Source organism: Aotus nancymaae, unplaced genomic scaffold (genome assembly GCF_030222135.1).
Source record: "Aotus nancymaae isolate 86718 unplaced genomic scaffold, 86718_ANA_hifiasm-v0.15.2.pri h1tg000019l, whole genome shotgun sequence".
NCBI lineage: Eukaryota > Metazoa > Chordata > Mammalia > Primates > Aotidae > Aotus > Aotus nancymaae.
In genome coordinates, this window is record NW_026988431.1 from 23744356 (window position 1) to 23767218 (window position 22863).

Here is a 22863-nt window from a genome sequence, read left to right on the forward strand (position 1 = left end):
TGCTCTTGCCACTCACTCCACATGCTCTCCCTTTCCTTCTCTGCACCCCAGTCTCACTGTCCTTTCAGGTCCTCAAGCAAGGCTGCACTCCCTCCTATCACTGGCCTTTGCAGAATGCTGGGCTCTTGGTCTAAATAGCCTGAATTGCTTCCCACTCTTTTATCCCCTGCTGCCGACCCTTTTCTTCGGGGTGGGGCAAGTAGGGAGAGCATCTTTGCCTTCAGTTCTCAGCTCAAATACCGCTTTCTCAGGGAAGCTTCCAAGGTAGGTTGTATTTTCCAAAAATAATCTTAACATCTCCTATCCCGTATCATCTTCCACAATGTGACCTTGTCACCCCCTGGTCGAGTTCTCCACCCCCGTGGACCTGGGCAGGACCTAGCAACTTGCCTAAACAGTAGGATGTAGCAGCAGGGACATACTGAGGCTTCTGAAGATAGGTTTCCAGGAGCCTCAGGAACAAGAGCCACTTCCATGTAGGTCTTTGGAATGCTTGCCCTTGGGACAATCTCTCTCAGAACGCAGTGTCCTGCGGTGAGGAGTCCAAGCCACACGGAGAGACCCATGCGGAGGCTCTAGCCCACAGCCCCAGCTGAGCTCCCTGCAGTGGCCCTGCGAACTGGTGAGCCAGCAGGTCAGCCCATCACATGACCAAAGCCCCTGCTGACATCTGCCAGTGCCTGCACGATAGACCTCAAGCAAGAAAACTGAGGTGAGCCCAGTCAACCCACAAAGCCCCTGACATGAGAATAAGTGACCATTTCAGGTTTTAGGGGTTGTGTTACAGAGCAGTAAATAGTCGCTCCATCTTCTCAAGAGCAATGAGGTCCCGTTAAACACCCTCATGGTCCCACCTATCAATAACGAATGGCAACATTACAAGTCCGCTGCGAGCTGGGCGCTGGTCTAAGTCCTTTACAAACAACTCTTAAGACCCCTGTAAGGGAAAGCAGCACTAAACAAAATACTTCCACAATTACAGAGGTAAGGTAGGCTAAGCACACCTCCCCTTAACACTCAGCTGGGAAGTGATGGGATGGAACTCAGGTAGCATCTCAGCGGGGCCTCTTCATAGCACTTTCCATAGTTTTAATAGTACCTGTATCTTTGGAATTATCTGGATAAATGTCTCTCTCTTCCCAATTACACTCTGAGTTCCATGGGGCTGGGACTATGCCTATTTTTGTACAGAGTGAATCCCTGATGTCTAAAATGTGCTCAATAAAATCAAAGTAAGTCTCAGTGGCTTCTAGGGAGCTCATGTATAGCATTTAAAGAATAAGGCTGGGGTGGTTCACGCCTGTAATCCCAGCACTTTGGGAGGCTGAGACAGGCAGATCATGAGGTCAGGAGTTCGAGACCAGCCTGGCCAACATGGTAAAACCCCACCTCTACTAAAAATACAAAAATCAGCTGGGCATGGTGGTGCATGCCTGTAGTCCTGGCTACTTGGGAGGCCAAGGCAGGAGAACTGCTTGAACCTGAGAGGCAGAGCTTGCAGTGAGCCAAGATTGTGCCACTGCACTCTAGACAGAGTGAGACTCTGTCTCGAAAAAAAAAAAAAAGAAGAATAAAATGCCAAATGCCTCTTTACACTTTACAAGATAGTACCCAACTTGTAGTTTAGAGTTGACATATAAATATATATCTGGAATTCGAAAGAATGCTTGGGAATATAAGCTTTGGAGCAGGCAGAGCTGAGTTTAAATCCTGACTTGAGCATTCCATGGCTTTAGTTAACTAACCTGTCTAAAGTCTTCATTTCGTCATCTGTAACATCAGACAAATACTTTGCCAGTTGTTGAGAAGATGAACTGATATATGCAAAGTGTCTTAGACACAGTCCTTGGCACACAGCTGCACCAAAAAGTCCCACTGTCAAATAATACAAATAGAAAATTCTTACAACTGACAGAAAATGTTCATAGCAAATATTGGCTGAGACATGAGCAACCACTGAACCTGTAGACAGATGTATCCAGCTTGGATGTTCTTCCTCATTGGATGAGTCAATCAGAATTATGCTGTAACTGCACTAAATGTGCATTTATAACTTTTTAAAATGCTTGATTGAATATTCAACAAATTCAAAGTACCTCAACATACTAAATGAGGCCACATGGCAAAGACTGCATGTGGAAATGTCTGCAAGCTGGATGGGTTTCCCCATTCAGTGCTTCACAGCCCAACTCCACATGGGTGAGGAAGAGCAGCCTCCCCAGGGGCTGCCCACCACCCTCCCTAAGAACTCTGCTCCATGCCCTGGTTCCTGGGTCATACCCACCCAGAGATGGTAAGCATTTGGGTTTAGATGGCTTCTTTCTCATTGTTTAGAAGCCACACCTGCTAAAGGCAGAAAGTAGACTAATGCCTGCAACACTTGAAGTAGCTGAGAGGATACACCACATATGCATGTGCAAAGAGGAAGCAGAATGTACTTAGTGTGTTCCTACATGCCTCAGGATTGATTCTGTGGGGCTGACATCAACATAACTGCTGGGAACCTGACTCTGGGTTTGATGGTCAGTGTGACATTTCATTTCCTACTGAATTGACCAGCTGTTCTCCATGATTTCTGTGCATTTTTGTCCAACTCTGAATTTTCCAGTGTCCTCAGCAGAGATTTACCAGTTGTTTTCATGCTATCTGTGATCATATATATTCCTCCTAATTGGGAATAATGCTGTGTGTGTATATGTGTGTGTGTGTGCGCGCGCGCCTATAGTGTGCCCTATATATACATTAATCAAATTCACAAGGAATTATTGGTATTTACAATGAGTAACTTAAATGGGTGCCCCCCCATTTAAGGAATGCAGATAACGGGAGGGAGCAAGCATGTAACCCCTACTGTCACCACAACTTATGCAACCCAGGAGCAGGGATCTCACTTTTATTTGATCAGCAGGGATTATAAGGCCTCCACAGATTCAATCTAGAGTGGACCAGTCAGTCCTTTGTAAGAAAAATCTGTTTATAAAGGTCCATAAATCATAACCTTTGGCCTCGCCAGTTTAATAAATGTTTTCTGTTTCCATATGAATGGGGAAAAAAAGAACAGAATAGCTCAATTGGTCATGAACTTGTGCCCTGCTGATAGGAGTCATCATCCTCGACAAAGGATGGTGCATTTACTGGTGGAGGATCTAGACTAACAGGAGAAACGCTGAGGCTTTAGGAACAACTCCCAACAGGCATACCTGCTCATCCCATGGCCTGGCTTCCTCTGATGAGATGGGTCAAAAGAAGGTTGACACTTTATCATGGAAAGGTGGAACAAACCCCGGGCTGGGTTAGCACCAACACTACCCCTAATAGACTTTTTGACATCAGGCAATGATGCATTTATTTTTATCTGCAACTTCGGCATCTGAAAAAGAAAGTGTAGGACTGAATGATCTCACAGACTCCTTCAATTATAAAATCGTTGATTCTAAGCCTGTATAAACTACAATAAATTAATGTGTCTTGCTATCAGAGTTATTCAAGTCACATATTAGATCATGCCTGTTGTTACTAGAAATGTAGAAACTTTTTATTCAATTTCATTATACTTTAAAAGTCATTTTTCATGACTTCTGGATTTTTCACTTTGAATTGAATATTGCTATTTACTTACCAGCTAAGTTCAAGTACTGTTAACAATAATCTAAGTTATACATTTTTTCATTTCTCATTCCATAAATTTACTTTTAATTGTCTGCTGTTTTCTACCCGCTTTTACTCCGTGTAGAGTTCATTTCTGAGCTAAGAGCCTAATCTACTGGCTGGTGGTTAGCTGGGTGTGCAGGGAAAGGCACTATTATCCAAGTAACAGGCTTATTTTCTAAGTGGAATTACATCCGGAGAAGGGCAGTGGAGATGAGTACCTTAACTTAAGCACATTATTAGAATGAAAATGATAAGAATTGAGCAAAGAATTGTTTTTTAAGAGGATATTGAGGAGGCTGGGCAGAAATGAATGAACAACATGAGCACCTCAGCATCTCTTTAACTGTGAAGAAATCACTAATAAGATACCCAGCTGAAGATTACATATACTTATCTGGCTCACATACCTGAGTCACTGAATAGAAAAAAAAGGGGTTGTTGAAAATTTAAAGTAAATATTTACCCTTCCAAAATTTGAAAGCAGTTTTGGTTTGCGAGAAGTAGTAATTAGGCTGCAGTGTTCAGTATCTTGAAAGCACGAAGTTTCACTGATTTGGAAAATAAAAGCTTGGATTAAAAAGTCAGCTGGCACAAAATTATCTTTCAAAAGTGAAGGAGAAACAGAGACTTTCTCATACAAATATAAATGGAAGGAATCTGTTGCCAGTAGACCTGTAGGAAGGCTACACCTGCTCCTGCCCCTCTACCTGCCTTTGACTTACTATTGGCCAGATCTTGAGGTGCATGTCACTACAGACCTAATTCAGAAGCATCAAGAGGGCAGCTGTTGGTATCTCGGTTCACTTTACAGTCAGCTGCTGTTGCTTAAAGCTGTTGAAACCTTAAAAGCAAAATAAGGTCAGCCCAGACAAGCAACTTATTTTTGACAAAGCTGTTCAACAAGTAATTGGCTACTCTTACAAGTACAATATTTTGAACTAGAAATCTTAAAAAGTTAAGGCTTCATTAAACACATATACTGCTATTGGAGAAATATCATAAAACATCTTTTTAATGTGAACACTACTTCATACAATGAAAAACTATTTACAATGTGTTGTTTCCAGATTGGTTGCTTTTACATCATCTCTACCCATGTGCTGACTCGGCATGTGTCTTCAGCCAGGGAGCTTCAGTCCAATTGCACATTCTCCTTGATGGCTCTCCAAGGTCCCTGGGGGATTCAGGAAGCCTGTCCACTTACATTCTCTGTAGTAATTATGGCTCAGCAAGCATGCCACCAAAATCATCTAGAACCCAGAGACTCTGGCAACCCCACATAAGTAAAAATGCGTAGATCAGGTTTTTTTCTCCAATAAATACTAATCTGACAATCCAATCCATTTCCATCTTAAGAAATTGTTTTCACTTAGGAAAATGTTTCTCAATGGAACTAGAGTGAATAATCTGTTCTTCATACTGGAACTGAGTTAGGATGTCTTTGTATACAAATATAGCATATTTTGGCCAGCAATATAATTGCTTGTTAAAGAGTTTATTTGCCTTCACACGCAGGATTGCTACATACATTCACAGTTTTAATAGACCGTAATTAGCTATTCCAGTTGTGCTTTAAAATCCCGAATATTATTCTCATTAGTGAGTGCAAAGCAAATGTCCCATCTGACTACAATTGGTCCTAGAGTTATAAACTCCATAATGATTTATTGTAAGTTTCCTCATTCTCCAGTTTCATCATTTGCTTTTTCAGGTATGACTTCCAAGCTCCGGCGTGGCTTCTGCACATCAGCATTTTCAGTGCCTGGTTTATTCAGTCCACATGAAACAGCAGCAAAATGGATTTGTTTCAGGTTCTCCAAAGTCTCGTTCTTAGCATATTTCAAAAGATCTGCTTGTCCCTATAGCAAAACATGCAATTAAACAGTATTAGATATGACATAACTTAGTGTTATACTTCAACAATATAGATCTTTCACTGAAACAGAAGTATTTTGATTCCACAAGAGGGCATAAGTGTTTCTTATTGGCACTGCATCTGAATAGGTCAATTTTAATAAAAAGTGAGTTTGTTTTTCCAGTTTCAACACCACACTCCAAGAGTATGCTGCCTTTCTGGCCCTTTCTATTTATAGATCTGCATGGGGTTCTGTGGGCATGAACTATTCCTGTCTATCCTGATTAAAATTACATCTTTCATTAGTTGTTTGGCCAATCTTGTTTTTTTCCCTTTTAAGGTTTGCTTTTTCTTTCTTTTTTTTTTAACAAACCTTTTTATTTTGAAATAAGTATAAATTCACAGAAGGATACAAATACAGTACAGAGAGGTCTTATGTACTCTTTCCCAAATTTCCCCCAATGGTTATGTCTCACATAACTATAGCATAATAACAAAACCAAGAGCTGAGAGGTGTACAAAGTGTGCCTATGCTTCTGTGTGACTTCATCACACGTGTGGGTTCATGTAACCACCATGGCAACCAAGGCACAGCACTGTGCCATCACCACAGGGAAGTCACACTCACCCCCTCCTCTCCACCATCCCTAAACCCTGGCAACCACTAATTTGTGTTCCATCTCTGAAGACTGGCTTTTGAGCCCACACAGCCTTTGGTAAGCACTGGCAGCCGTGGGCACACAGCAGGTTCTCACTGAGCAGTTGTGAAAGAAAGAGTGAAGCAAAGGATTCTCTACTCTGGATTCACTTTCTCAGCCAAATTTTAATTTCTTTTATGAGGTCTGACCATCAACTTGATCTACATGCAGTATAACGTGATGTAGATCAGAAAACACTGGGTGAATTGAAGCACAGTCATTGGGTGTCTGGAATTGGTGCTGACAATGGGCCAATGCAGTTTGTCACCCTCTTTTCTCTTAACATTTTGGGCCAGAGAGTTCTTTGGAGGTGAGGAGCTGTCTTGTATAGTTTCTGATATCTAGCAGCACCCCTAGCACCTCCTCAATTGTGACAACCAAAAATGTTTGCAGACACTGCTAACTGTCTCTTGAGTGGGAGGGTGAGATACCACCGGTTGAGAACCACTGGGCTAATGCATCAGCCAATGATTCCAAAATTATCGAGCAGAAGAGATGATGTGGTGCTCTATTGTTGTAATTCCAACACTCTTACTTTGCTTTTTTGTTCTATTTTTCCTTTCAAATTTAACCTGCCTTCCACTAACAGTTTTTTCTACTTATGCTATTACCTTTCCTTCTTACTCTCCTTGCTTGCTCTTTTTTCCCCATCCCCTTGGGTTCTCAATGTATTCTATTCTATTATTTTCTTTATAATTCCTCTGCAGTTTGACTTTTTCTTTGTCATACTTACACCTCCTCCCCTTTTCCCCCTCTTTCTGAATTGCCTTCCAGTGTACGTCCCCTTTAAGGCATTCCTTTCCAGCAAGAGCTTGGGCCAGCTGCAGAGGGCAGTGGGTAGGGACTTACCTTGGCTGGCAAATGGACTATAGTCAAATGTCAGCCACTGGTGAGATCAAATTGCAAGGCAATTTAAACCATCATGAGGCCCAAATCCACGGAACAGTTTGCTGCTTACCACTTACCATGCATGGTTTTCCTGCTTTACAGAGTCCTTTAATTAGTAACTATAAATAGATGTTCCCTTGCTTAGATTAACTGAAGGAGCTTCATTTTTATTCATTCTTACTAGTCACTGAACTCATATGTTGAAAATTTACTAGTTATGAGTTCTTTGTATATATATTATGTCAAGAATATAATTTCTTGTTAAATAGTGTGTTTCCCTTCACAAACAGAATTGCTACATACATCCAGTTTTAACAGACGTAAGTAGTCTTTCATTTGTGTTTTAAAACTCCAAATATTATTTTTTTAATTAATAAACTTTAATTTTCAGGACAGTTTTAGGTTCACAGCAAAACAGAGCAGAAACTACAGAGAGTTCCCTTCGCTCCCTTCCCACACAAACCCTCTCCAGTAGCCACATCCCACACCACAGTGGTACACTTGTTACAATCAGCGAACCTATGCTGCGACATCACCTCAAGTCTGCTGCTTAAATTGGGGTTCATCCTTGGTTTTGTATATTCTGTCGTTTTTGAAAAATGTATAACGACTTCTATCTACCCTTACAGGATCATGCAGAATAGTTCCACCGCCTTAAATTCCTCTGGGCTTTGCTAGTCATTCCTCCCCACTCCCAACCCCTTAGCAACCACTGATCTTTATACGGTCTCCACAGTTCTGCCTTTTCTACAATGTCATATAGTTGGAATCACAGCGTGTGGTGTTTTTGGATTGGCTTCTTGCACTTAGTGATATGCATTTAAATTTCCTCCATGTCTTCTCATGGCTTGATAGCTTATATCTTTTTAGTGCAGAATAATATTCCGTTGTCTGGATATAGTACAGTTTATTTATCCCGTTCATTTACATATTCATTGCTTCCAAATTTTGACAATTAAAAATAACTGTGCTACAAGCATCTGTATGCAGATTTTCGTGTGGACATAAGTTTTCAGTTCATTTAGGTACATTCCAAGGGGTATGATTGCTGGATGATACAGTAAGAGTACGTTCAGTTCTGTAAGAGTTACAGGCAGTTTGACAGTTTCTGCCAAGGTCACCTAGATTTTCTCCTGTGTTATCTTCTAGGAATTTTATGGTTTTGTGTTTTATCTTTAGGTCTATGATGTATTTTAATTCTTGTGAAGGGTATAAGATCTGTGCCTAGACTGAATGATTTTTTCATGTGGATGTCATTTTTTTTTTCATGTGGATGTCAAATTTTTTCCAGCACCATTTGTTGAAAGGATGAAGGCTCTATTCCACTGTATTGCCTTTGCCCCTTTGTCAAAGATCAGTTAATTATTTTATATGGGTCTATTTCTGGGCTCTTCTATCCTGCTCCACTGATCTATTTGTCTATTCTTTTGCCAATACCACACTGTTTTGTTTCCTGTAGCTTTGAGGTAAGTCCTAAAGTCAGAAAAAGTCAGTTCTTGACTTTATTCTTCTCCTTTAATATTCTGTTGGCTATTCTGGGTCTTTTGCTTCTCTCTTTGAACTTTAGAACCAGTTTGTCAGTATCCACAAAATAACTTGCTAGAATTATTTTAATATTTATTTTTATTTTTATGCTTACTGGAATTTTGATTGAGATTGTGTTTAATCTATGTATCAAGTTGGAAAGAACTGATATCTTGACAACATTAAGTCTTCCTATCCATAAATGCGGAATATCTTTCCATTTACTTAATTCTTTGGTATCTTTCACCAGAGTTTTATAGTTTTCCTTGTATAAGTCATATATAAGGTGTTAGATTCACACCTAAGAATTTTATTTCTGGGGGTGCTAATGAAAATATTCATGTGTTTTTAATTTCAAATTCCACTCGTTCTTTGCTGGTATATAAGAAAACAATTGGCTGGGTGTGATGGCTCATGCCTGTAATCCCAGTACTTTGGGAGGCTAAGGCTTGAGCCTCAGGAGTTTGAGACTAGCCTGGGTGACATAGCAAAACCCCATCTCTATATAAAAATTACAAAATTAGCTGGGTGTGTTGGTATGCGCCTGTATACCAGCTACTTGGGAGGGTGAGGTGAGAGGATCACCTTAGCTCAGGGAGGTCAAGACTGCAGTGAGTCATGATCATGCCACTACACTCCAGCCTGGGTGACAGAGTGAGACCCTGTCTCAAATTTTTTTTCTTTTAAAAAATCAATTGATTTTTGTATATTAACCTTGTATCTTACAACCCTGCCATAATTGCTTATTATATTGTTCCAGGAGACTTTTTGTCAATTCTTTTGGATTTTCTACACAGATGATTATATCACCTGTGAACAAAGACAGTTTTATTTCTTCCCTCTCAAGATACATACCTTTTATTTTCTTGTCTTATTGCATTATCTAGGTCTGGAATTCCAGGTCAATGCTGAAAGCAGTAGTGTCAGAGAAATCCTTGTTTTGTCCCTAATCTTAACAGGAATACTTTGAGTTTCTCACCTTTAAATATGATGTAATCAGTATGTTTTTTTGTAGATGCTTCTTTTCAAGTTAAGTAAGTTCCTCTCCATTCCTAGTTCACTGAGAATTTTTATCATGAATGGGTGTTAAATTTTGTCAAATTTTTTTTCTGCATCTACTGATATAACCATGAGCTTTTTCTTCTTTAGCCTGCTGATGTGATGAATGACATTAGTTGATTTTCAAAAGCTAAACCAGCCTTGTATACTCAGTATAAATCCCATTTGATCATGGTGAATAATTCTTTTTATTCATTTTTGGATTTTAATTAATATTTTGTTAAGGATTTTTGCATCTGTGTTGATGAGAGATACTGGTCTATTGTTTTCTTTTCTTGTAATGTCTCTGGTTTGGTATTAGGGTAAAACTGGCCTGGTAGAATGAGTTAGGAAGTATTCACTCTGCTTCTATTTTCTGGAAGAGATTGTAGAGAATTGGATCATTTCTTCTTTAAATGTTTAGCAGAAGCCACCAGTGAACCTATCTGGGCTGGTGCTTTCTATTTTGGAGGGTTATTAATTATTGATTTGATTTTCTTAATAGATATGGAATTATTCAGATTGTCTATTTCTTCTTATGTGAGTTTTGGCAGATTGTACCTTTCAAGGAATTGGCCCATTTCATCTAGGTTTTCAAGTTTGTGGGCACAGAATTGTTCATAATATTCCTTCATTATCCTTTTGGTATACATAAAATCTATGGTGATGTCCTTTCTTTCATTTCTGACATTAGTAATTTGTATCATCTCTCTTTTTTTCTTAGTTAGCTTGGCTAGAGACTTATTGATTTTACTGAGGTCTTGCGAGGACTAGCTTTTGGTTTTATTGATTTTTTCTCTATTCTTTTGTTTTTAATTTCACTGATTTATGCTCTTATTTTTTTATTAATAAAAATCAGTACCTACCAAAAATGCCTATCTAGCATATTCTCTTGGATATCACATGTCCAGTTGAGTTTTTGATATCCTGCTACTACTCCTACTACCAGCTACTCTTCAGTCAAAGCAACTCCATTCTTGCAGTGACCCGGACCAAGAACCCAGGTGTCATTATTCACTCTTCCCTTTTTCTTCTATCCATCATCCCACCTGTCAGCAGGTCCTATTGTCACAATCTTCAAAACATATATATGAAGTTTCTCACCAGGTCTTACCATTCTCACTGCCACCACTGTGGTTTAAGCCACCATAATCTTTCTTGGAGTTTATTCTGACTGGTCTTCTTTCTCCATTTTCAATGTGACAGCTAGAGAGCTCAAATTAAAACACAGGATATCCCTTCCCCTCTGTTCAAAACCCTTCTGTGGCTCCCCAAATAATTTAGAGTGAGAGTCAAAGTCCTTGCCCACGGCTTCATCTGACCTCCTTCACCCACCCACCCTGTATTGTTCACACAGCCTCTGATATACTATGCTCCTAAATGTTCCTCAAACCCACAGGTCCTCTCTAGTCCAGGCTCAAGGTCTGTGCACTCATTGCTCCCTCTGCAGGGAATGCCTTTGCCCCAGAAATGCACCTGGCTAGCACCCTCCCCTCCCCTTGATGCCATGTTGACTCTGATGCCCTCTTCACAGTAGTGCACTCCCTGACAGCCCCATCTTGTCTAATTAGAACATCCAGTCCTGTCCATAATTTTCCTTACCCCTTTTCTGACTTGCTTTTTCCATAATACTTATTGCCATACTCTATTGCTTTGTTTATTGTCTGTCTCTCCCACTAAATGTAAACTTCATGAGGGCTGGAATTGTCTTCTGATCACTGTTGAATCCTCAGAACCTAGAACAGTGCCAGGTACAGAGTACAGGCTCCATAACCGTCTGTTGAATGCAATTAAAGTAATGTAATTAAAGTAAAATCTGAAATCTCCCCATTAATCTCATAGCTCTTCCCTAAACAATGTGTTTTGCCTTTTTCTCGGCATTACATACATACTACAAATAGGTATTTTTACTTTTAATGTAAATAAAATCAAGTAATCTATATTGTTCTTTGGTTTCCTTTTATTGTCACAAAAAGTTATATCTTAGTGATCTTTCCATGTCAGCATATATAGATCTACCACATGATGACAGGGTATTTAAAAACCAAAATCCCCAGATGGCATAAGATAATTAATGTGGTAATAACAGAGCTCTTCATCTGGTTGAAGCTTATGTTTCAAAACTTCAGAGAAGTCATCACGGCATCTTGAATAGAATAGGCCTTTGAACATTACCAAGGCGAGACACTCAGGACTCGCAAAGGCAGTAAATCTTGGCTTGAGGAGCTGCTGAACATTGTCCACATCACTTTTATTTTATTCTATGTGTCTAAAACTACATGTTTAAGATATCTTGGAGGTAAGGCATGTAGCGTGAGTAAAAACAATTGTGGCTGGGCACAGTGGCTCACTCCTGTAATCCTAGCACTTTGGGAGGCCAAGGCAGGCAGATCACCTGAGGTCAGGAATTCAAGACCAGCCTGTCCAACATGGTGAAACCCTGTTTCTACTAATAATACAAAATATTAGCTGGGTGTGGTGGCAGGAGCCTGTAATCCCAGCTACTTGGGAAGCTGAGGTATGAGAACTGCTTGAACCTGGGAGGCGGAGGTTGCAGTGAGCCGAGACCATGCCATTGCACTCCAGCCTGGGCAACAAGAATGAAATTCAGTCTCAAAAAAAAAAAAAAATTCTGAAAGAGGTGGGAGTGTTTGTTGTAGCAGTGTTCATATTTCATTGCTTCAAAAGACTTGAAAAGAGCAAAGGTTACTTAAAACACTGCCACCCACTGACACAGAGTGTCTGGTTTTGAGGACTCCTTCCACAAAGCTGACTTTGCAATGTTTTCAGTTGAACAACTCAAATGTCATTTGATTTCACACATTCCAGTTTGAATTTTTTAACTTATTCTATTTGGTTTTCATCTTGAAAGAGTTATAACAACCTTAGGTCAAAATATTTAAGGTTCTTACCTAGGCTCAGAAAGTAATCTTTAAAAGATGTAGCTAAGGGCAGTGGCTGGATCCCCGCGACTCTTGCTGTGAGTCTGCAGTGACTGCTTTTTCTGGCTGAGCCTGTGGCTTACCTGGGATTGGATCAGAGGCTGGAACAGCCAGGAAAAGAATAATGGCAGCTCCAAATGTGAGACTCACACCCCAGCTGTGCTCAACCCTTGGCTAATCACCAAACCTTCTTTATGACCACAAAAGATGTCCTAGTTTTTAATATATTAAAAATATTTCAAGACACATCTGTTAGTGCTACACAGTTTTAGGAGCCAAAATTAACAATCACAAGTCATTGCTTTTATTTAGATGAAAGGGTAAAACAAAAGGGATTCTATACTCCAGCTAATTTTTTCAAAGTCCTTTTGTCCAACTATATCTATTAGAGAAAAACAGTTGCCTGACTTCTGAGGTGAGGGATCTAGTGTGGCGGCAAAGACTTCCCTGCCCTCTGCCACCTGTGCAATGGCCACATGCGTGGGTGTTGAAGAGAGCAAAGATTAGCACCTGCCATTCCCTGGGGGCCAGCAGACACTTTTCTTCCAGATCACATGCAGTGTGAGGGAGAAGAAAGAGGGCACACATACCATTATGGGAGTCTGAAGGAGGCACAAAAATATTCTTCCTTCGTGGCTTTCTTATCTACTTGGGAACACAGAGAGGAACACAGCAGAATTTAGGTACCTTCACTGATACCACCTGTTCCACCAAAAGAGGATGCTAGGGAAGTGCTATTACCATCCCCATTTCATTAGGAGGATACTGAGTTGAGAGAGATTACAGGTAGAGTCTGAACAGCAAATCACACTGAAACACACACACCTTTCTCTCTGGTGCATTTGTTTGTTTTCCTGTTGGATAAACTAAACTGTGAGGCCAAAACCATAGAGAGTTGAACCCCACAGACTGCATGCAATATTTTAAAGCAAGCACATGGAAATGTCCACTACATTTTTCAGGTACCCAGCACATCAACATCTGTGTAGACAATTCACTCTTCCTGTGATTAAAAGCAGAAAGAGAAATACAGATTTCCAATGTGTGTTTGTTGAATGAGGACTGAGTGAACAAAAGAATGAATGGATTGTGGGAGTCTTGGTTACGGATTCTAAATTCCCTCTCATTATTATACGTTGACAGTTCCCCTTTCAAGAGTTCTTTTGAGACTGGCAGAGAAAGTGGCACATTCATCAGAATTAAGGAAGGCCTCCTAGTTTGGTCAGGCCCACTTCTCACTGAAGTCTCAATAAACCTTACGGTTGAAAAAAGACCCCCTGATCATCACAGTTACCTAAACCAAGAGCAATGGGACACATGTTTTTGTATAGGACATTAGGTTTGTTTTAAGAGTGCGTGATGTTTTCTGCCCTTTTGGCTTCCTGTGTGTCCACTCACATATTTGATGGGCATGGAACATGAGCTGTAAATCAGCTTGTCTCCCCACAGCAGGAAGACCACCTTCCCTCCACCCTGACTTCCACCCCAAAGGGTACAAAGAAGCTGCCAGAGGGGAATGAGAGGTTCTGTGCAGGAGTGGAAAGGAGTGCCCTCTAAGCACAGCTCCTGCCTTTGGTTTTTCCTGGACCCAAAGAAGTGCTTCTGTGGTTCAAGGCAGTGTCTTGATGATGCAGGGACAGTGGGCTGCATGGGTGTGACCATCCGTGTGGCTCCCTCTGCCTGCCACACTTTTTGCCTATATTTGGGCTGTCATCACATTTACAGTTAGTCACCAATCGTCCCATGGTTGTGCTCAGAGGTTTGTACAAAAGTTAATAATTTTAAATATAAGATTCAATTCATTAAATTTAGAATGAATGCCTTCCTATTTTATGTTTCCTTCATGAAAGACAGAGGGTTGGGGGTGGTAGCACCACAGAGGAGGTGGCATCTGAGGTGGAGAAACTCAGGGCAGGAAAGGATGGCAGGAGGCCCAGGGGCTGTGGAGGATGCTGCCTGCCACAGAGGAGTGATCGTGACTCCAACACAAGGCACCTCTGGAGCCCAACCATTTAGCAGCATGATTTCTATGCTACAAAAAGTTCTAGGTTCTGACTTTGACTACATCTCCCTCTGCTACAGACCTGGCCATGGGAAAGGCTAAAGTCCACCATGCAGTAGGACAGTGGCCTCATCTGGCTCAGAGCTGGCCACTCTGGTGGCAGAGGTAGGTGAGGGTTCAGGAGCAGCCTTCAGAGTCTCCAGACAGTGGAGGTGAGCCATGACCTAAGCACAAAAGGTGGGGTGTCAGGAGAGGGTTCCAAGAAGGGACCAGGGCCAGAGGGAAGGGGAGGGTGGCCCAGCTGTGAAAAGGATGCAGACAGCGAGAGGGGACGCTGAGAGGCAAGTGGGACTGGGCTATGGGCATGAGAGCCCTTGGAAACACCAGGGAAAACAGTGTGCACGTAAGCACCTCCTTCACACTATTCATCTTTCAAGCACACCATTTACACAGTCAAACATCAGCTGAGTAATCACAAACTCCACATGAGTGGGGTCCCAATGTTTGGGGTTTTACTGTGTTTCAAATGGACCAGAAAGAACAGCCTGCCTAATGACAACCGCTAATGCAGTTTGATTTTCTGAGCCATTCTGAGGAATTTTCACACATTAAATAGAGAAATGGTTTTCAGTCAATTACAGCTTTTCAGGAAAACAGACAACATAATATACTACCTATAATAAATAAAAATAACTAAAAGATATAATAAACATAAGGAGTCACACATCGAGAATCATGGTAATTTTTGAAAAGGAAACAAATACCAGTCTTTAAGTCTTCAAGATAAGCACTGTACCTCAGGTGAAAATGAAGAAAATCAAGATGAATGTCTCACCAGGTGCAAAAACCATCTGGTTTATTGATTTATTTTTTGGCAGAAGTCTTAGGTTCCTAAAGAGAATAAACCCTAATTACTTTTAGGGTTTATTGATAGTCTTGTTTCTGATGGTGGCAGGGCACAGGTCAAGAGAGCTAGCCTGGCAGCCATTCATCTGGAAAACATCTTGGGCTGTAACTAGCTTAATTCAAGTCCAAGATATGATACAGATGCTATAAAAAGGCCCAGCCATCCCAGTCACCCCAGATGAGATCCAGCTATGTGAGTGTGGCCTTCTTGATGTTCCAGGCTGAGTAAGCTCCCAGCAGAAGAAAATCTGTTGAATGATCCCAGCCGACACCACGTGGAGCAGGAAAACCACCTGGTTGAGCCTAGCCAACCCACAGAACCACAAGAAATGAGAAGTCATTATTTTAAGCCACTAGTTTTGCAGTGGTTTGTTATATAGCAATAGGTGACTGAAACAGCCACTAAAGGGAGCCATAGTTTATGCTATCTGATAATACTTTCCTGGACAAAGTAGATTAAAGCAGGGGGAAAACCTTATCCAAGGACACTTAATACAAAAGGAGGCTTATCAGGACCACTGGTCTGGAGCTAAAAGGCTAGGCTAAGCTAGGAAATACAAATCAATTGAGTACTTGAAATAAATGTTTAGAAGATATGGTAAAGAATAGACCAAGGCCAAGGCAAGTTATAAAGCAGTAGAAACTCTGAGTGAACAGAACGAGCCAGTCAGCAGAGGAAGAACAACAGAGAAGAGGCAGAAAGATAAGCAGAAAGACCCCTGGCCCCACAGAGTGGAGCAGCTACCTGGGGGCCGCCAGGTTTTCAGACAGCTTGCTATTGTCACAGGCTGGACTGCAGTTTCCGGTCTGCAAGTTCCCTGAGGTCCCTGTCCCCTTCATGATCCCTTGTGTGAGCCAGCATCTATGACCACTCCCCTGTGAGCTGGCCTGAGTGAGCTTCTACTCTTGGTAACCAAAACAGACCAATGAAAACAGGACTCTTGCAGTATGAGCTTCTACCATTTTAGGAATGGCAATGAATCGACACAGTGAAAATTACTACCAGTACAGTGAATATTTTGGCAACTGGAAAATAAAGGTAGAGGAAGTCTTGATTAAGTTGGTGGACTGAAAATGCATTACAGAATTTCCATTCCACATTCCTGATGAAATGAGCAAAAATAAAGCCAAGCAAAAAACCACAAACGGCAACCAAACTAAGAAAAGGGTATAACATCATTCTATAAACTAAAACTCACAGAAGTCATGTTGGCAAGTCATAGAAGTCCTGAAAATTCTATCTCAAATACAACAAACCAGAGAAATGCAAACTGAGTGAATGTTCTTCTCTCTGTTTCATGGAATAGCAGATGGGGGCAGAGGGTAAGAAGAAAGAAAAGACTGAAGAAAAGTTGGAAACGTGGCTGGCATACAATTAGAAAACATAACAATATGAAAATTAGGCCAAAAAAGAAATAACCTATCAAAGGCCTCCAAGTGTTCAAGTGAAAAAAAGAGTTGCTCTTGAAATCAAAAACTAGAAATAATGAAGCTTACTGAGAAAGGCCAAGTTCAAGTCAAAAGACAAGATGAACCAAAAGCTAGGCCTCTTGCGGCAAGGAACAATCTTGTCCAGCACAGTGCACTGCCTGCAGTGTCCATGTGCAGTGCAGGGAAGGAGAACCCAAACAGAGCCCAGCAGTCCCACTGGGGTGAGAAAACAGAGTATAGAGTTCAGGGAGCCCACAGTGGCTAGTATATGAGGGGCCAAAAAGTGGAGAGGAAGAAACTCGAAAACAGATATTGTGAATATATGACATATCTTCAAGATGGCAGAGGATATGATTAGCATGAACAGAAATACGAGAAATTTGAAATTAAAAATAAAACTGAATAGGATTAATGGCAGATGAGATATTACAGAATCAGAAGTATTGCTTAAAAATACAGTAATATTGCTTGATATAGCAATATAACAATAACAATTATCAAGAATTAAAAAAGAAACGGCTGAGTGCAGGGGTTCACACCTGTAATTCCAACACCTTGGGAGGCTGAAGTGGGAGGAGTGTTTGAGGGTAGGAGTTTGAAACCAGACTGAGGAATGTGGCAAAATCTGGTCTCCACAAAAAATCTAAAAATTAGCTAGGCATGGTAGTACATGCCTGTGGTCCCAGCTACTCAGGAGGCTGAGATGAGAGGATCATTTCAGCTCAGAAGGTTGAGGCTGCAACGAGTAGTGTCCATGCCACTATACTCCACCTTGGGCAAGAGTGAGATCCTGTCTCAAAAAAAAAATTTTTTTTAACCACAGAAAAGACTTAAAAACAAATGAATAAGCATCTGTGATTGTGGGATAATATCAAGCAGTATATTTATACATATAATTGGAGTTACAGAAGGAGACACTAGAAAGGGTAAGACAGCAAGAAATTTCAGGAAATAATCACCAGAAAGTTTTCAAATTTGATAAAAACTATAAATCCACATATCTAAAAATCTCAACAAACCCCAAACAGAAGAAACATAAAGAAAACCACATCAGAGCCTGTCATATATTTTTTTAAAACTCACATACACAGAGATGCTTAACCCCCATCCACCTACTGGAATGACAAAACTGACAATTCGGAGTGTTGACAAGGATGTGGAGCAACTGAAACCCTTGTAACACTACTGGGGAAATGCAAAATGGAGTATCAATTTTTTTTTTAAAGCAGTATGGCAGTTTCTTACAAAGTCTCACACACACTTGCTATGTGACCCAGCAATCCCACTCATATTTACCCAAGAAGAAGAAAAAATATACGTCCATACAAAGACTGACATGTGAATGTTCATTGCAGCTTTATTTATAATAGCTAAAAATTGGAAACAACTCAAATGTCCATAAATTGGTGCATGTATAAACAAAATGTGTTATATCCATAAAATAGAATACTATTTAGCAATAAAAAGGAATGGAGTACTGAAACCTACATTAACTTATATGACTCAAAACACTATGCTACATGAAAGAAGCCAGGCAGAAAAGACTGTATGCCATGTAATTCCATTTATATGACATTCTAGACAGGTGAAACTATAGAGATAGAAATGAGATGAGAGAGATCCAAGATGGCTGATCACCAGCAGTTCGGGCACGTAGCTCCCAGTGAAAGCGCAGAGAACGAGAGGACGCCACACTTTCAGACGAATATTTGTTGTTCACAGACCAGGAGATTCCCAGTGGAGGAGCCCCACGGGTCACCAGAGCGACTCTTGTGGCCGGCGCGGTGGTTTTGCTGGCACCTTAGCGCAGCAGTTCTAGGTGCAGAGTCTGGAGATTCCCGGGCAGAAAAGCACCATCAATCTTAACACCGCTGTTTTGGCCGGCGCAGTGGATTGCTCAGATTTTGGCGCTGGGAATCAAAAGTTGGACGTCTGCTCAGAGACCTAGTTAGAAAATCGGTAATTACAAAGACGACAGAGGGATAAATATATAACGAAGGGAAGAAACCAGCCTAAAAAGGCAGAGAATACTCAAAATCAGAATGCCTCTCCCTCTACAGGGGATCGCAATTCCTCATCAGTAACGGAACAAGGCTTAATGGAGAACGAGTGTGTTCCAATAACAGAAGCAGGCTTCAAAATGTGGGTGATAAGAAACTTCCGTGAATTAAAAGAACTTGTTCTAACCCAATGCAAAGAAACTAAGAACCTTGAAAAAAGGTTTGACGAAATGCTAACGAGAATGGACCATTTAGAGAGGAATATAAGTGAATTGATGGAGCTGAAAAACACAACACGAGAACTTCGCGAAGTATGCACAAGTTTAAACAGTCGAATTGATCAAGCAGAAGAAAGGATATCAGAAGTCGAGGACCAGCTCAGTGAAATGAAACGAGAAGACAAGATTGAAGAAAAAAGGATAAAAAGGAATGAGCAAAGTCTCCAGGAAATATGGGACTATGTGAAAAGAGCTAATTTACATTTGATAGGTGTACCTGAATGTGACGAAGAGAATGAATCCAAGTTGGAAAATACTCTTCAGGATGTCATTCAGGAAAACTTTCCCAACCTAGCAAAGCAGGGTAATATTCAACTCCAGGTAATATAGAGAACACCACAAAGATATTCTTCAAGAAGACCAACCCCAAGGCACATAATTGCCAGATTTATTAGGGTTGAAATGAAGGAGAAAATACTAAGGGCAGCCAGAGAGAAAGGTCAGGTTACCCATAAAGGGAAACCTATCAGACTTACAGCAGATCTCTCAGCAGAAACCCTGCAAGCCAGAAAAGAGTGGGGACCAATATTTAATATCCTTAAAGAAAAGAACTTTCAACCCAGAATTTCATATCCAGCCAAACTAAGCTTTATGAGTGAAGGAAAAATTAAATCTTTTGCGAACAAACAAGTACTTAAGAGATTTCACCACCACCAGACCTGCTTTACAAGAGCTTCTGAAAGAAGCACTATACATATAAAGGAACAACCAATATCAGCCTTTCCAAAAATATATCAAAAAGTAAAGAGCATTAACACAATGAAAAATGTACACCAACTAATGGGCGAAACAGCCAGCTAGCATCAAATGGTAGTATTAAACTTATATATATTCTAATTGGATAAAAAGTCAAAACCCATCAGTATGCTGCATCCAGACCCATCTCACATGCAACAATACACAAAGACTCAAAACAAAGAGAAGGAGGAAGATTTACCATCCAAACAGAGAGTAAAAATAAATAAACAAAAAGCAGGAGATGCAATTCTCGCCTCTGATAAAGTAGACTTTAAAGCAACAAAGATCAAAAGAGGCAAAGAAGGACATTACATAATGGCAAAAGGATCAATGTAACAAGAAGAGCTAACGATTCTATAGATTAACCAGACAGAAAATTAACAAGGACATCCAGGACTTGAACTCAGACCCGGAACAAGTAAACTTAATAAACATTTATAGAACGCTCCACTTCAAATACACAGAACATACTTTACCATCTCACACCTATTCCAAAAGTGACTACATAATCGGAAGTAAATCTCTCCTCAGTAATCGCATAGCATTGCATAGGTTTAAATGAAATATTGGTTAGCTGCTTGTTCGTTATTTTCTTCCCTTATTCCTTCCTGTCTACATCATTAAGTATAATTATTGGTATAAAAGTGGTTTTCAATACCCATTACTAAATTGCATTCTAGCCTGGGCAAGAAAACAATACTCTCATTCTCTCTCTTTCTCTTCTTTTTTCTTCCTCTTCTTCATTCTTTTTTTTTCTTTCTTTCAAAAAAAAAAAAGAAAAAGAAAAAAGAAATGAGATAAGTGGATGCCAACATAAAGAATGTTACTACAAAGGGGCACAATGCAATTTGGGGGAGCAGGGTGACAGCAATGCCCTATCATCATTGTGCTGGGGGTTGCATGAGTCCAGGCATACTTTATTTTATTGCACTTCACAGATACTGCATTTTTTACAAATCGAAGGTTTGTGGCAACCTTGCGTCATGCAAGTCTACAGCGTCGGTTTTCCAAAAGCATGTGCTCACTTTGTGTCCTGTGTCACATTTTGGTGATTTTTGCAATATTTCAAACTTTATTATTATTATTATATCAGTTATGGTGAGTTGTGATTGATGGTCTTTGATGTTACTATTCCAATTGTTTTGGGGCACCATAAAGTGTGCCCTTATAAGACAGCAAATTTAATTAGTAAATGTTGTGTGTGTTCTGACTGCTCCATGGGCTGCTCTCCATCTCTCTGTCTCTTCAGGCCTCTTTAACGACATAAAAATTCCCTGAGACATAACAATACGAAAATTAGGCCCCAAAAAATAACCCTACAAAGGCCTCCAAGTGTTCAAGTGAAAAGAAGAGTTGCACTTGAAATCAAAAACTAGAAATAATGAAGCTTACTGAGGAAGGCCAAGTTCAAGTCAAAAGACGAGATGAGCCAAAAGCTAGGCTTCTTGCAGCAAACATTTATCCAAGTTGTTAATGCAAAGGAAAAGTTCGTGAAGGAAATTTAAAGTGCTATTCTACTGAATTCATGAATGATGAGAAAGAAAACTGCCTATTGCTGATAATGGAGAAAGTTTGAGTGGTCTGAATAGATCAATCCAGCCACAACATTCTCTTAAGGCAAAGCCTAATCCAGAGCAAGACCCTAACTCTCTTCAATTCTATGAAGGCTGAGAGAGGTAAGAAAGTTGCAGCAGAAAAGTTGGAGGCTAGCAGTGGTTGGGTCATAAGGTTTAAGGAAATAAGCCATCTCCATCACATCAAAGTGCAATGCAAGTGCTGATGTAGAAGGTGCAGTGAGTTACCCAGAAGATTTAGCCGATTATTTATGAAGGTGGCTACACTAAATAGCAGATTTTCAGTGTAGATGAAATAGCCTTCTTATGAAAGAAGATGCCATCTAGAACTTTAATGGCTCAAAGGAGAAGACAAGGCTTGGCTTCAAGGGTTCAAAGGATAGGTTGATTTTCTTTTTCTTTTTTTTTTTTGTTATTGCATTTTAGGTTTGGGGGTACATGTGAAGAACATGCAAGACTGTTGCATAGGTACACACATGGCAGTGTGATTTTCTGCCTTCCTACCCATCACCTATATCTGGCATTTCTCCCCATGCTCTCTCTCGCCAACTCCCCACCCCGCATTGTCCCTCCCCTATTTCCCCCCCACAGACCCCAGTGTGTGATGCTCCCTTCCGTGTGTCCATGTGTTCTCATTGTTCAACACCCACCTATGAGTGAGAACATGTGGTGTTTGATTTTCTGTTCCTGTATTAGTTTGCTGAGAATGATGGTTTCCAGGTTCATCCATGTCCCTACAAAGGACACAAACTCATCGTTTTTGATGTCTGCATAATATTCCATGGTGTATATGTGCCACATTTTCCCTGTCCAGTCTATCATCGATGGGCATTTGGGTTGGTTCCAGGTCTTTGCTATTGTAAACTGTGCTGCAGTGAACATTCGTGTGCATGTGTCCTTATAGTAGAACGATTTATAATCCTTTTCTTGTTAGGGAATGATGCAGCTGGTGGTGCTAAGGAGCAGCCGATGCTCATTGACCATTCTGGAAATCCTAGGGCCCTTAAGAATTATGCTAAATTTACTCTGCCCGTGCCCTATAAATAGAACAATAAAGCCTAAAAGACAAGATATGTGTTTACAGCATGGTTTCCTGAATATTTGAAGCCCTCAGTTGGGACCTACTGCTCAGTAAAAAAGATTCTTTTCACAATATGACTACTTATCAACAATGTCCCTGGTCACCCAAGTGCTCTGATAGGGATGCACAAGAAGATTAATATTGTTTACATGCCTACTAATACAATAGCCATTCTGTAGCCCATGGATCAAAGAGTAATTTTGACTTTCAAGTCTTATTATTTAAGAAATACATTTAATAAGGCTATAGCTACCAGA

General features: G+C 40.5%; 1 protein-coding gene across 1 annotated transcript in view; it reads right to left on the reverse strand.

Moving 5' to 3' along the window:
• Positions 1-4634: 4634 nt before the first annotated feature.
• The window catches only part of PLCL2 (phospholipase C like 2), a 201742-nt gene continuing 183513 nt past the window's right edge, over positions 4635-22863 (reverse strand). Inside the window, exon 6 of the mRNA XM_012466740.3 lies at positions 4635-5510. Within this exon, the coding sequence (XP_012322163.3) occupies positions 5331-5510 (180 nt within the window). The 3' untranslated portion in view covers positions 4635-5330. The remainder of the gene's footprint in view (positions 5511-22863) is intronic.